At 35.2% G+C, this 14,911-nt stretch overlaps 1 protein-coding gene across 7 annotated transcripts in view; it reads left to right on the top strand.

Moving 5' to 3' along the window:
- Positions 1-7,924, top strand: part of MDFIC (MyoD family inhibitor domain containing) — a 47,820-nt gene extending 39,896 nt beyond the window's left edge. For all 7 annotated transcript variants that reach the window (XM_085530253.1, XM_015853769.3, XM_085529958.1 and 4 more), the window contains one exon: positions 4,414-7,924. In XM_085530253.1, the coding sequence (XP_085386379.1) occupies positions 4,414-4,661 (248 nt within the window). In that variant the 3' untranslated portion in view covers positions 4,662-7,924. The remainder of the gene's footprint in view (positions 1-4,413) is intronic.
- Positions 7,925-14,911: the final 6,987 nt, after the last annotated feature.

Here is a 14,911-nt window from a genome sequence, read left to right as displayed (position 1 = left end):
GGATACTAATGGTCTTCTTGGCCACAAGGGCACACTGCTGGCTCAAGGTCAGATTTTAAGATGCTGGTCTGGATATTATCTGAGGTATCTGTAGCCGGTTTAAAGTACCTGTTATTTGTAACATACACGCTTTTGTGCTGTAGCACAAAGTAGCTGGAATTACATCTGTGATCTAAGCAACAAAAGCTTGACTGAGTTTGTTGAGATTCTATTTGCCTTGGCGTTGTTTAAAGTTCCCTAACAAATCTGTCTCTTTTGGAGATATGCCAAAGAACTAAGGAAACAGCTTTACTTACATCTGTATATAAAAATGCCTCATGGAATGACTCTTTTAATTTGGGTCTTACTTTCATCCAATTCAAAATAAAAGGATAACTCTGGATGAACTTGTGTGTCTGAAAGTGGATCTTCTTTTTTCCCTTTACTTTGGCTTGCTCTTGTGAGAGATTTTCTCTTAGCTGACAGACCAAGCCTAACATAATTTATGCCATTCAGCAGAGCCCTTGGAGGTTGAGTGTTAGTCAACAAATGCGATACTGTGTTTTGATGAAATCATAAATGCATTTGATAAGAGAGCAAGGGCAGACATATCTTTTTTTTAACGTGCAGAATATACCTCTGTGCAGCGTTTAACACCCCTCATGCATATTTTTGTGTAGCATTCATCTGTAGCGCAGTACTTCAATGTTAATTAGGGAAAAGTGTGGTAGAAAAATTGAAAAGCAGTGGAAATTTGAGATTGTTACAGTTTAGTCTGTAAGTCTTGAGGAAAGTCTTATCTTCATTAATGGATTTATATAATGAGAAACAGGCTAAGTTCTCTCTCTTTGAAAGTATTAAGGTGAAAGCTTGAATTTCAATAAACTTGTAAGTTAGCTGCTCAGCAACAGTGCTGTATCAACAACAACAAGGTACATGGAGTTGAATCCTTGGTAAAAGGACACCTCTGATTCTTATTTGCATGAATATATCTAGTGGAAAAAGAAGAAGGAAAGCAAGTCTGGTTCTAAAAATAAAAAATAAAAGAGCCTTTTAAAGTAACATAGGTATTGTGTTATGACTGATAGTACTTTATCGTTTGTTGAGCAGAAAAGACTCAAATATGTTCAGAGTTTCTGCAAAACGTGTTACCAGGCCTTAAGAACATCAAATTTACTTTTTTAGATTTTATTTCCCAACTATAATAAATGAAATTTAATTCCAGTTTGAATGAAGTGTCCCACTTCTCACTCATGCGCAGAAACTGTTAGGAATTTCATGTAGTAAGGTCAAAGCATGGAAGTGAAGTAGAGTCTTAATGTGTTACATTAGTTGGTCATGGAAGCAGGGAAAAATATCCAGGGTGCACGCAAGTACTGAAGTATATTTTAGTTGTGCCCAGGGTGGTACTGATACACCAGTCATTATCTCTTTGAGAGTGAGCATTGTATAGTATCTTCTTCATGGCTGTGTCTCTTTGGCCATGGCACAACACCTCAGTAAACAAAGAAAGCTTTGGACAGTTTGAAGTATGAATAAGGGTAGTTGAGAAGAATGTGTGAGTTTTGTTTAATATGTTAATATGTTATGAAACCTTAAGGTCTCATATCACTGCTGTTACAAAAAACACTGTGATATCTTTTCATCTTAATAGTAATTATATCAGTAGATGAGAAGCGAAGACATAGGTTTCATACATGGAAGAAATTCTTCCAGTCATCCACCCAGAAAGAGAGGTATAGGTACTGCAGATGTATAGAGTTATTATTCAGAATTTAGCTGGTTAGTTAGGGCTAGGTAAGAGCATTCTTTGTCATGTGCTTAGTAATTGCTACATGGTTAGTTATTAAAAGCCAATGCCATGAAGAATATAAAAGCATGATTATTTCATTTTTTTTTCATTGAAGTGTAGATCAAAGTTTATTTTCACTGTACAAATGAAGACTGAGGAGATCAAGAAAAGGTATCTTCATGTTAATAAATGCTAGTTCACTTTAAGTAAAATTGTTAGGTAAGGATGAGTTTTACAATCCTGGCACAAGGAAATCAAAATAAGCAGTAGGAAAATACTCCTACAGTGTTTCAGTCAGTAAAGAAGAGATGGAAAGAAAGACTTAGAGAGATTGCATCATAGTACTAAAGACAAAAAATGGTTATTTGTGTCTGCTGTTATCTTGGAACTATCATCATTTGAATCAGCACAGCCTCTCCATGTCAGTATTGACTTAGTGTGAAGATTTTTTGTGTTTCAGGGAAAATATATTTTGGGTCCAGAATGAGCTTTTGTTATAACTTACGGACTGTTTCTCTTGTCAAGAAATAAATACCTATGATAGAAGTTATGTGAAAGTTGCTTTCTCACCCTGAAATTTTGTATAGCCCTATATGAAGCAGACATGGTGATATAATTTATTTGTGCATCTTATTTTCAATACTGATACTCAGAAAGTTTTATTGAGGTGTTTCGTTTACAAATATGTTTTTAGTTGAAAATTGTTATGATATTAGCTTCTTGCAGCTGTGTTTTAAAGATGCAAAACAGTAGATATCTCAGTTCCTCAAATATGAAGGCTTCTTAGATTTAACTCTTGGCTTATTTATCTTTCTCCTTCACGTTAAAAGAAAATCTGAAAGGAGATTGTACCTGAACAAGTTTAACACCATCTCCATGACAACCAGCTAATTAATTGCCATTGGTATGGCTTTGGTCCTCTTCAGTGAACTGATACTCCCCAGCTTTTTTTTCACATATCTTCTGGGTTTTCTGTGAAGGTCGTTTATTTAGTGACAGCATATACTTAGAAAAAGCAGCCTTTCAATACAGGCAGCAACTTTCTGTAAAAATAGCTCAGTCTTACCTGTGTTTTCTTCCCAGTTCTACTTCCTGCACAGCAATGTGAGTTTTATAACAGGGTTCTTTCTTCTTGCTTTTCACTTCTTTTGATTGTGTTCATGATGTATATTGTGACTGTGACAACAATGCGATACAGGCATTCTCCATCTAATTTTGGACACTATTGTAGTTAGGAAGAGAAATGTATCTATGGCACAGTGGTGGTAGCGTAGCTAAGGTAGATAATCTCATTTTTGGGAAAGATTTTCTAAATGATGTTGAACTGTGAACTGCATTTCTGTGTTGGTGCATGCTAGTGTAAACTCAGCTGTACACTGTCTGGCCATCAAAGTTCCTGCAATCAGTCAAGATAATAACCTGATCATTTTTGATACTGTAAATGTTTTGGGAGTCTTGATATTACTATTGGAACCAATTGCAAGCTTTCCATTATGATAACAGGTTCTAATCTATGAATTTTAAGAAGATTATATACTTGCTCAGAATAAATGACGATATAGCTCAATATCCTGGCTTTGCTAATGATTTCTTGCAGCAGATACTTGTGATGAATTTTAGGGACAGGAAAAGAACGAGATGGTAAAGGATATTTTCCCCAGAACAACTTCCCAGTATTCAGTTGTTTATGACTAAAGGAGTTAAAAAGTTTTGTAAAATGAAGAATGACAGTTTAGTCTAGTAAAGAACAATATTTTTCAAGCTAAACATTTTGTTCATTTTCAAGTTTCAGTTTTCTTTCTGGACTGGCTGTTCACTACCTCTTAGAATCTTTATAGATAGTACATGTTTGCTATGGGAGGGCATATAATGCTTGCCGTTGGTTGAATAGTCTCATTCAAAATGTTGTGGGCAATAGCTCAGTGTTCAGGTGGATACCAATGGTGAGTAGTGTGCCCCAAGGGACAGTGTTGGGACCAGCACAATTTGTTGGTGATGTGGACAGTGGGGATTGAGCGTTCCTTTCGTAAGTCTGTCAATCACACCAAGCTGTGTGGTGCTGTCAACAGACTGGAGGGAAGGGGTACCATCCATAGATACTTTGACAGTCTCAAGAGGTGGGCCCATGTGAACGACATACCATTTGACAAGGCCAAGGACAAGGTTCTGCACCTTGGTTTGTGTTTGTCATGTCTAATCAATGTATTAATTGTTTGAAGCTATACCATAAATTTGTTCATTGGGTGACAGAGTTTTTTGCTGACAGTTCATGGAAAACTTCTGCAATTACCTCATGTAACTTATTAATACTTGTGAGAGATGCATTTTGACATTCAGTTATTGTTAAGAACTCTCTTGAAATGAAGTAAAACTTCAGAAGGATTGACAGGAGACTTGTATAGAATAAGGAAACTTCCACCAAAACTGGTAGTGAACTGGAGATTTAAGGCTACTTAAGTGACCTTGAAGTTAGGGAACGTGTTTTTTTATGATACTGGATTATGTCTACTCCGAATCACTGTCTTTCAACTTCTTATCTGACAATGTGATATGTATGCATTTAAAATAACATATTAATGTGTTTCTTTGTTTTTCCTTTTCTCTTTAATATGTGATGTTCTACTGAACTGATACACATGAAGATTGCTGTGTTCACTGTATCCTGGCTTGCTTGTTCTGTGAATTTCTCACCCTCTGTAACATTGTTCTGGGACAAGCATCCTGTGGCATCTGCACATCGGAGGCCTGCTGCTGTTGCTGTGGGGATGAGATGGGGGATGACTGTAACTGCCCGTGTGATATGGACTGTGGCATAATGGACGCATGTTGTGAATCTTCAGATTGCTTGGAGATCTGCATGGAATGCTGTGGGATCTGCTTCCCATCCTGAAATACTTATCTTTTCCTAGTTTTTTCTCTTAAAAACTGGAGAAAGCTTTTCTTTAAATACGTTTGAAGAAATACAAGGTAAGATTTTCACACAACCAACTGGTATTGCACTGCTCATTCTCGATATATAAATATTTTTTTTAAGCAATCCTCAAATCTGTATTCTAACACACAAATTGTATAGTTTTGTATGTGAATCTCAAGCTACATTCCAGCTTACTTTTGGCTTTGCAAATGGAAGATTTTATTGAAAATGAACTGTAGGCTTGCTGCTGCAGGTGATATATGCAAAGTTGCCATTTGAATTTAGTGACAAGTTTTGGTCAGAATGGAGACTACAGGGCAAAGTCTTAAGTACTTGTCTTTACCTACTTTTAATATTTAAATGCTCAAGGGGCTCTGTACAAAACATTCCTTTACAGGAGTTCTTAAGTCCTTTATTCAGTCTCTTTAGGGGTTGAAAACAGCCTATATTTTTAATCTAAGTTAAATTGTCAACACCAGTAATCTACTGTTGATTTTGCTAGCAACATCACGTTGACAGCATTTCTTTTGTTTTGAATATCTGGTTGGTTGGAGAGAGGTTCTTCATATTTTCCCTTGTTGGTAATGCATGAATGTTTGGCAAACTAAAGTAAAAGTAGGTTTTGCCATCTATTAAAATACCAAGATTTTGTTGGTATCAGTCAAGATGGGAGAGAGAACTTAAGTTTTATTTCAGTACTAATATTACTTGAAATGCTTCTTTTTAGAAAGAGACTTCGGAAATTTATGTAGACATGAATATATCCTTACACTAACAAACTAATGGACTAATAAATCTTTAAAATTTGGCTATAAAACGGAAATTATCAATAGTTTACTTGAGGGTCAAAGCATAAATGATCCTGTCAGTTTTTGTTGTTTTACAGATAGTGTCGCATAATTTAATATTTATTTTTTCATTGTGTAGGAAATACCCATAAAGGATAGCACAATTGAAACATGGTATAGAGTAAAGTAATACTGAATCAGTCAAGGAATTTAGTTGTAAAAAGCAAATACAGTATTCTTATATATGTTTTAAGTGTTACTTAAAAAGAAGTTGTGTAGAAAATTGAAACTTTAAAAACATATATTCTTTTCAAAGAGGGATAACATGATCTGAAATGTTTGATAAGCCGGGATTTGGTTGGCAACTTTTTACCCATTACACCATTAAGGTTGTCTAGTTAATATCTGTTTTTGTCATTGAAACTGTGAAATGAATTTGGTCCAACATATAAAGAGGTTTACGACATTCCCAGATTTAGGGAATAATGGTACCCATTTTCTTTCCCATTTGCCAGTTTATCCCCTTTACGTCTGTAAACTATTAACTTTTCTGCACAAACCACCTGTACATCTTGATTTCACATAGTGTAACTTTCCTATCTGCACTCCAGATTTCCCATTTGTAGTTTATTGGATGTAGTAAACTTGTTAAAAGGTCATCAGTAGCCAATACCTTTCTTCTGTTAAGTGATTTGACCATTAATGTCTCTTTCCTCTGTAGTGAATTCAGTTTATGTAAATGTGACAAACTAAACATTGCAGGAATGTGAAGCTGAGTCAACAAATTGTCTAACATTAAACCAAGCTTCTCCCTGTGAACACTGACTAGTAGTGCTTACTACTGCAAGTTATCACTGAAGGTAAAATAGCCAAGTCCTCATCTGTAATGGGAAGCTGGGAGGTGTCTTAACATCTGCAGTATTGTGGTATATTCTGGTGCAATGCAGTTTTACTCAGAAGGTGTCTTATCTATTTTTTGATTCATATTTTTTGTTTTATTTCCCCCTGTATGTTGGGCCAGATTCAGATCTGTGTTGCATTAACTAAGTACATTTCCATTAATGTCAGAATTTTCCATTGGTGTAGCTCCAGTTAGGGAGCACAAAGGTATTATGGTAATAGGCAGGCTAATAAGCAATCATATAGTTAAATTGATAAATTCCCCGAGCTCAGAATCAGGCCCATGGGGCTCAATTATGACTCCTAAAAGTCTAAACCACATTGGGAAGGGGGAAGAGGTGCATTGGTTGAGTGGCAGTGCCTGGAGGCATTTTGCCTTTGTAAGGCATAATGCCTCTGGGGAAATTGGGGGCATCACGGTGAGCACTGGGACTTGATGCACCTTGGAAAAAGTGTAGACAGTGCTTCACCCATCGGAGGCCTATGGTTGACACAGTAGTGATAGGGACATGTTCTCTGGGGCTAGGTAGCAACACTAGCTGTCCTTCCTTGTGTCCTCATCACAGAGGGGTGAGTTATGGCTGTTCTTTGTCTGTTTGTGCTTCTGGAGGCGGGAAAAAGGACTTCCTGTCTCCGGTACTGCTGGGATGTCTCTGCCTGAGCAGTTTCCGCTTTGTGTTTGGAAAACTGTACATTTGCATTTGAAGCTTTCAGTGAATACTGGATGTTAGTAAAAATTATTTTTACCACAGGTTAAGATAGTATAAAAATGTAAATGTCAATCCAAGGAGTCTTTTTTCTATGTACAAATTCATACAGTTTACATAAGCCTTGTTTCTGCTTAAAGGAACTCAGATATTTTTTTGCTTAACTGAAATTATGAGATCCTGAGAAATGTTTTTACCATTAAGAATGTATTTCCAGCCCTGTTAAAATACAAGTTCTAAATACAAGAAGTCTATTTAGAAGTACATGCATATGTACAAACACTCCTACACGTGTGCACATACAAACATATACAGATACATTACATTTTTCCGACTTCCTTTGTGAAATGCTAAGAACTGAAAATGCTGTGTTTGTTTACCCTTACATTGATTAGAACTATCAAAGTATTACAATTTAAAAAATAAAACATGGGATTTGTTTGTCATTTAAATATATTCTGCTACTATTTGTCATAGAGATATTAGCACTTTTGTAAAATGTATCTTTGTAGCAGAGAATATTAGTATGTAGTTTAAGGACTTTCTTACTGTATTTATATTATTAAATTCTGTTTTGTAATTTTCACTCCATAGGCAATCTTATAAGCACCTTGTGTAATTAAAACAAGCAGAATTAGGAGACAAATGTGAAAATATAGTTTAAGTAAAATTAAAACATCAGAACTGTGTTTTATAACTGTTCTTGTGAACCTGTACAGTGTTTCAGTATATAGCTCTGCGAACTGGCCCATTTGAAAAAATGGTAACTTGCTTTTTGTATTTCATATTAACTGGATGTGCTATTCTCAAACACTATTTTGAAATAAAGATCTTTATTTTGAAACTTTGGGATATCTTCTTATACTGAGTTATTGTTCTGAATAATATTTTTTGTCTTATTTGTGCTTTTTCTCTTACAGCATTTATTAAAGGTTTAGGCCTTCACGTGCTTTGCACAGAGAGTTTGAGACAGTGTAGGCGAGCAGTCTTACAGGTGTATTTGTTACAGCTGAGGTGCTCGTACAGAACAGCAGTGGAACAGTTTATCACTAAGGGGCCAAATTAATGTCTTAGTGTAATCAATAAATAAAATGGAATTCCAGTAATTTCTAAATTTGATAAAAATGAAAATTATTTAAATACAGCTGCTGCAACAGTATTTGGTTTTCTAAGAACAAGCTTAGTATTTGGTTGGTTCATAACAGTGCTGTAAATAGTGATGAAACGGCCTCTGTGGGCTACAAAATGGAATGTTTATATACAATAGTTTAAATTGAGGAAAATTTTTAATATCAGTTTGTTTAAACTCAGAGTAGACCATTTCATGTGTGATTTAAGCGGATGAGAACAGGTTTACAGTCCTTTAACACTGCAGAAACAGTACTCATTTGCACTGATTTTCATACATCTATTTTAAAGTTATTGAACGTTCTACTGTGTCAGTGTACACATGGTTTCTCAGAGGGTTTAAATTAAAAATGCATCTCTGAGATGTTTTCACAGGTAGCATGAGACACAAATTCTGTGCTTGGTTGTGTACCATAACCGTCTTGGTATTGAGACTGTGCTGGAAACTTCTTGTAGAACTTGTAAAGAACTGGAATAGTAGCAGTACTTGAGACTTGCTGCAGTGTTCTAGCCAGTGTCTATAGCGTCTAATATTCCCCTCAGCTCCTCCCACAAAAAGGGCTTTTATGAAAAGGGATCATGATCAGCAGCATAACGGATATTTTGGATTGAATGATTCTATTCCAGCTACAGTACTCATGCTAAGAACTGCATGTTGAGTACGGCGAATCCTTTGGTGTAGTCTCTGGATGAAAAGCTTTTATCCCTGTTGCTTTTTTTTTTTTTTTTTTTTTTAATCTTAATGGTTGCAATAAATGATGTGTATTCTTTGAGAACATTGTCATTTATATCGCTATATTTCCTTTTATCAGCAGCCTAGTAACCTTTAGCAAGACAACATAGGTATCTGAAATCTTACTTTTAGGCTCAGAAATAAATCAAAGGTTTGAGAAATATGTCTGTTATCTTCTGTCTCTTGTCCTGTATGACGATATGTACACCACATGTTGAAGGACTTAATATTGATAGTGACAACAAAAGCTTTAGGCATTAATCTTACAGTATTATTTTTAACCTTCTGCAAGTTGTTTTCACTTACAGAGACAACAATTCGACTTTACCTCAATTTTAGCATTAAGATATTGAAAAATGATCAATAAAAACAATACCCTGCACCCACTTCTGTGATAAACTTGTTTGCTGTACTCAGTAAACTCAGAATGTGGAGTTGATTGCTTCTACAAAATTCAGCCTTCTCACGAGCATATGCTTATGCTGTTTACCAGTGATTTGATGCTAGTGACATAAAAGGATGGCCTTCCCCTCCTTCACAAACCTCTGATGTGATGGCCTGTTTCTACTGTAGATGGAATGAGAGAAATTTCTCTGAATTACCATTCTGCAAAACAGCAGGTGTTGAGTTTGATTAGGTAGTCTTAAGCTCTGTATAGGTTTTAGCATATCAGCTCACCTCTCTTGAAAATAATTTAATAGAACACTAGATACAATCCAGGTTGCCTCTTTTATGTATATATATTATAGCAATTGTTGTACATTACCATTCAGTACTCATAAAAATGTGATGTTAGATGAAAGATTGTACAGTACCTTTTAATACGTTTAATGGTATCTTAACTAATTTTTATTCTGATATTCATATGCTGTTTTAACTGACAAAATACTCCACTGTAATTGAAGCTCTTTATATATCATCTCAGTGGTATGTAATTGGTGCCCAAGCACTATACAATTCCTCTTCAATCAGTGGCGAAGGCTTCTGCAATTTCTCTCATCTCCAAGTTGTGGCAAGAGTGACCACACAGTGAATATGCTGCACTCCAGTTTGTGTGCCTCTCAGATTACCATCTTTTTTTCACGGTACCTGTTTATTTCTTTAACATAATCACAGTGTAGTTTTTGTTGTTGTGTATTTATTTTTTTTAAATATCTTTGATATTAAAGAAAGAGCAGAGAAAGGACTTTGGTGGGATGTTAGGAAGCTATTACATTGAAAGTTACTTCTTTATTTTCTCTGTGTTCACTGCTCTGTGCAACTCCTAATCAAAGACTTGTGAAAGTGGTATGTTTGGAAATTTGGAATAAATCTAAGTTCATGTTGTTCATGTGTTTTACATTTGAGTATATGAACCTCAAAATGCATTAGTTCTGACTTCCTTGCTGAAATAAGGAACTGAAAGTTCTGTTAGTTGAGATGTACACTGTGGTCTTGCAAACTGATTCTTCAAAATAGTTCTCCTCGTAAGAATAAGACCAGTACATTACTTTAAAATTAATAGATTTTGCAGTGTTGTACAAGCTTTTTGAATCTGTGCTACTTTCAGTTACTGAAGACTAACAAGAACATGTTTGGAAAAAGAAGTGAACTAAGCACCATGGGTTTGCTTTCCTCCCTAGGAAATATAGCTCCATTTGTCTGTTTCTTCTGTGATGAGGAGACACCGTGATTACATATTTAATGTAGACCAACAGCGATGGTTTAGAATCCATGATAACTTCAAGGTCATTATGAGTAGCGTGTGAAGGACAGAGGGAAACACTGCACAAGTATTTCTCTACTGTTCACAAGGGCTTTCATAAGGTTAAGTATAAAAAAACTAAGGTATCCATGACTGAAATTTTATATTCCATCTTGTTTCTTCGGAAGGAATAATTAAACTTATTTACACAATAACATTTTAGTAAACTATTAACACCAGCTTAAGTGTAACACATAGTGTGGTGAAAGTACATTAAACAGCAATCCAAATGCAATTTAGATGCTGAAGGCATTATTTTCTATCTAATTATTCATAAATTAATGAATAAAATTAAATTCCAATCACTGGAAAAAAAATGAAGCAACGGTGAGAATCAGAACTACAGATTAGTTAAAGCTATGCAATGCATAACAGAATTAAAGCTTTCTTTTATTCAAATTCAATGCTTAAAAAAGAACAAATCCATCATCTTGAAATTTGACTTGTAGCTTGACATTAAAAATAATATGAGTAGAATTTTCAGTGGGGTAAGCACAAAACTAGTTCAAGTAGTGTCACTCTCAATTAATGTACTCAGGTGGTGTGCCCATTAAAATTCCCACTTGTGGGTTCAGCTCTCTATGCAAATGGGGTCATTACCTGGAGAATTTAATTGGGTATGACACTGGGAGTAGGAATTTTCCTTTCAAAATAAACCTACTTGCACACATTTTCACTAGAAATTTGATTGTTACATATACTTCATATTGTTTGGCTCTATAAATATTTACCAAAATTGAGAATGTCTTCACTTATTTATTTTTTTTACAGGGGATTCATAATGTATCAAAATGATTTTTAAATCATTCCATGTATTGCATATGCAAGTCTTGTTACAAAGACCTGTGGTGAAAATGCATTTTGGGTGTTAAATTGATATTTTTACTTGTTTCACATCCTTTTAAAGCTCACATTAATTTTTATAGCATCTGAAACTAGAACGGTAGTATTTTTATAGCATACGTATGTGTTACTGAAAACAGATTATATAATACTGAACTTGTATCTCAGACATTATTTGGAAGGGACAAAAATATATTGTGTTTCTGAGTAATACCATCTTCTAACTTTTTCTGCTAATTACTTTGCAGAATTGCTTTTGTAAAGAAGGCCAATACTGCAAGACGTTAATTCCAAAATGCATGCATAAATATTGAGGAAATGCGAACATATTTGGCTGCAAGGAACTTCTAAGAGAACTTGGAGTTCTGCAGTTTAAGCTGAAAGAGTGTTCTTGAAAACCTGCAGTGAAGGGAGTTTGGGGAACTGAAGAGACAGTTTGCACTAGCGCTATAGTAGTCGTTAGAGAAATAAAGCTTTTTCCTAAGATCCTATTTAATCTTATTTCTGTAAGGCTGACGTATCCGTGTTCTATTCCCAGTGGATGTGTAGAACAATCACCATTCTCTTGTCATAACCTTTCCTGTATTAACCTTTCATATAATTTGTGTACTCCTGCCTAATTTACCTAGTCCAACGAAATCCACTCTAATTTCTTCAACCTTTCTTGTTAAGTGCAACATATCAGTACAACATCCATTTCAAGCATTCTATACTGTAGGATTTATGCTTCTCATTTCAAAGCATCACAAGACTGAGAGATCAACTTGTGCAGGAACTTCTCTGGAAATAAGAAGCTTAGATGTTGCACACAGAATTGAGGTAAGAAATGCATTTGTGTCAATAACATTTATAGATTTCTGTGGCAAGAAAATTGACAGTTCTTCAGTTCCACCTTCTCTAAAGAGAACAGTCGAAGGAATGAACAGTGTGCAATATGGAAAAGATTTTATTAGGATTTGTAGAAAAGTTCTTAAAATTTCGAGGATGAATGTTTGGATTGCTGTCTTAACAAACAAACAGAAGAAACGGAATCTAACACATCATTAAAGCTTATCCTCATTTCTTGATTCTGTGTTTTTCACCATCTTCAGGTTTCACTGTCTTTTTCCTAACCAACATCCTCCATGTTTTTATTGAAACACCTTGTCCAGTTCTATTGATTCTCATTGTTTCTTTGATGAATAATGCATACTAACCTATGCTGAAAAAAAAAAACCAAGCCCTTTATACTGAAGAATGTTGTTTTCTTTATTAAAGTAGCGGAGATTACCACAACACTCTTTCTATTAAAAAATGAGAATTTGGAGAATTTGGAGAAATCTGATTTAATTCTTGGAGAAAATCATTGGAAACTTATTTTTTTTTTTTTTTTTTTTCTTTTTCTGGAAATAATGAAAAAGTGAAGTATAAGGTACTAATGCATGTCAACATAGTTTACTGGGAAATAGGTCTTGACTGTTATTAACAAATGCTATTAACAGCTCAGCAGATAAAATAATCATATAACTGTGATACACTTGAGTTCTTATGACATCTGACTTAGGATTCGTATGACATCCTGATTTGCAAGATTATGCTGTAATACATACATATGCCATAGACTGAAAATGAGTTGACTGCTAGGTCTCAAGAAGTAGTTGTCAGATGAAATAATTGTTAAACTAGTGATTTTAGAGAGGTTCTGCAAAGACTGGTACTGTGCCTGGTGCTATTCAACATTTTCATCAGTGATCTGGAAAATTTTCCAGCAAGATTTGTGGATGAAACAATACTTGCTGGAATAGGAAATTAAATATGTACTGTGTTATAACATGCTCATTTACAGCAATTTGGGTCTCATAGGTGGGATGTATTCTGAGATTTTTTTTTTTCCACACTAAGAAAGAAAAAGGAAATATTTTCTATTTGCTTTGAAGAAATAAGATTTTGGAACACTTTGAATGAACAATGTTTTTCAGTTGAAACGGTTTGGCCTTTCTTGACAACCTTTACATTTCTAAATGGGCAATGCAGTAAGAGAGAGCAGGGAAGCGTGTCTGTTCAGGAAAACAGGGTTTTTTTTGGTGTTTTTTGTTTTGTTTTGTTTTGTTTTTTTTATTTTTTGAAAAATATCAATGGTCCAAAATAGACCCACAGCAATATAAAATCGCTTTATAAGGAGAGAACTAGAAAGCTTAATCAAGTCAGTTTATCAAACAGAAGACTGAAATGGGACATCATTGTACTGTACCAGCATCTTCACAGGCAAAAATTAATTTGTTCTAAAGTCTTCTTTTATCCTGCCAGAGAGGTACAGAATGCACTGAAATCAAAAGGCAAATAAATATTAGTGTCCAATTTCTTACCTGATTATATCTGTGAATATAGTAATGGGTAGAACAAATTATTAAGCCAGCATTTGATTACATACCTTCTGATAATCTTAGCTCAAACCCAGATGCTTTTCTGGAAGATACCCTGGAAAGCCTGTGTGTATGTATATGTAGATATTTACATATACACATATGACTTAAAGAGAAAATGTAATTGATTTATATATGGGCACGTGCGTGCACATACACACACACACACACACACGCCTCTAATGTTATGCTGGTGGTACAGCAGTAGAGGCTGAACCTTCCTGCTGATGTTCTATAACATTTTAATGCTGTGTGACAGATGGCAGCAGAGGGGCAGTCTGACAAAATGGCGTCTGAGATGGAAGTACACGTGAAGCAAAGGTGTGTTGTCGAATTCATCTGTGCAGAAAAAGTGGCACCCATTGACCTTGACTGATGCTTGCTGAACTCTATGGAGACAAAACAGTGGATGTGAGCACAATGAAGAGGAGGGTGGTGCAATTTGGCAGTGGAGACAGTGACATGAAAGACAAGCCTCATTCCAGACAGCTGTACACAGCTGTCACACTACAAAATGAAGAGTATTTCCATAAGCTCATCTGTGCAAATTGACCAATAGTGGTGACCATGTTGAAAAACTAGAGTATTGTTGCTGAAGAAATCCCTCTGTCAAATATTGTTATTTTGTTCTTTGTTGCAGCTTCCATAGAAACGGATAGGAAGCATTACTTTTGGAGCGACCCACATTTGTAATCAGTAAGTGTTGAATTGACTGGAATTTAATTTCTATTCATGCTGGAGAGGTTAGATGATGGGCAGACATTGTAGCTCTCTATAACTGCCTGAAGGAACTTTGTAGTGAGGTGGATTTTGGCCTCTTCTCACAGGTAACATTGACAGGACAAGAGGAAATATCCTCAAGTTCCACCGGGGAAGTTCAGGTCGGATATAAGAAAAGGATATAAAAAATATAAGGATATAAGAAAGAGTGGTTGGGCACTGGAAAAGGAGATGGTGCACTGTCCCTGAAGGTGTTCAAGA

Source organism: Coturnix japonica, chromosome 1 (assembly GCF_054131305.1).
Source record: "Coturnix japonica strain WE chromosome 1, WE-NBRP24, whole genome shotgun sequence".
Lineage (NCBI taxonomy): Eukaryota > Metazoa > Chordata > Aves > Galliformes > Phasianidae > Coturnix > Coturnix japonica.
The sequence above is the reverse complement of the archived record's forward strand: the minus strand, read 5'-3'. Positions and strand labels throughout refer to the sequence as shown.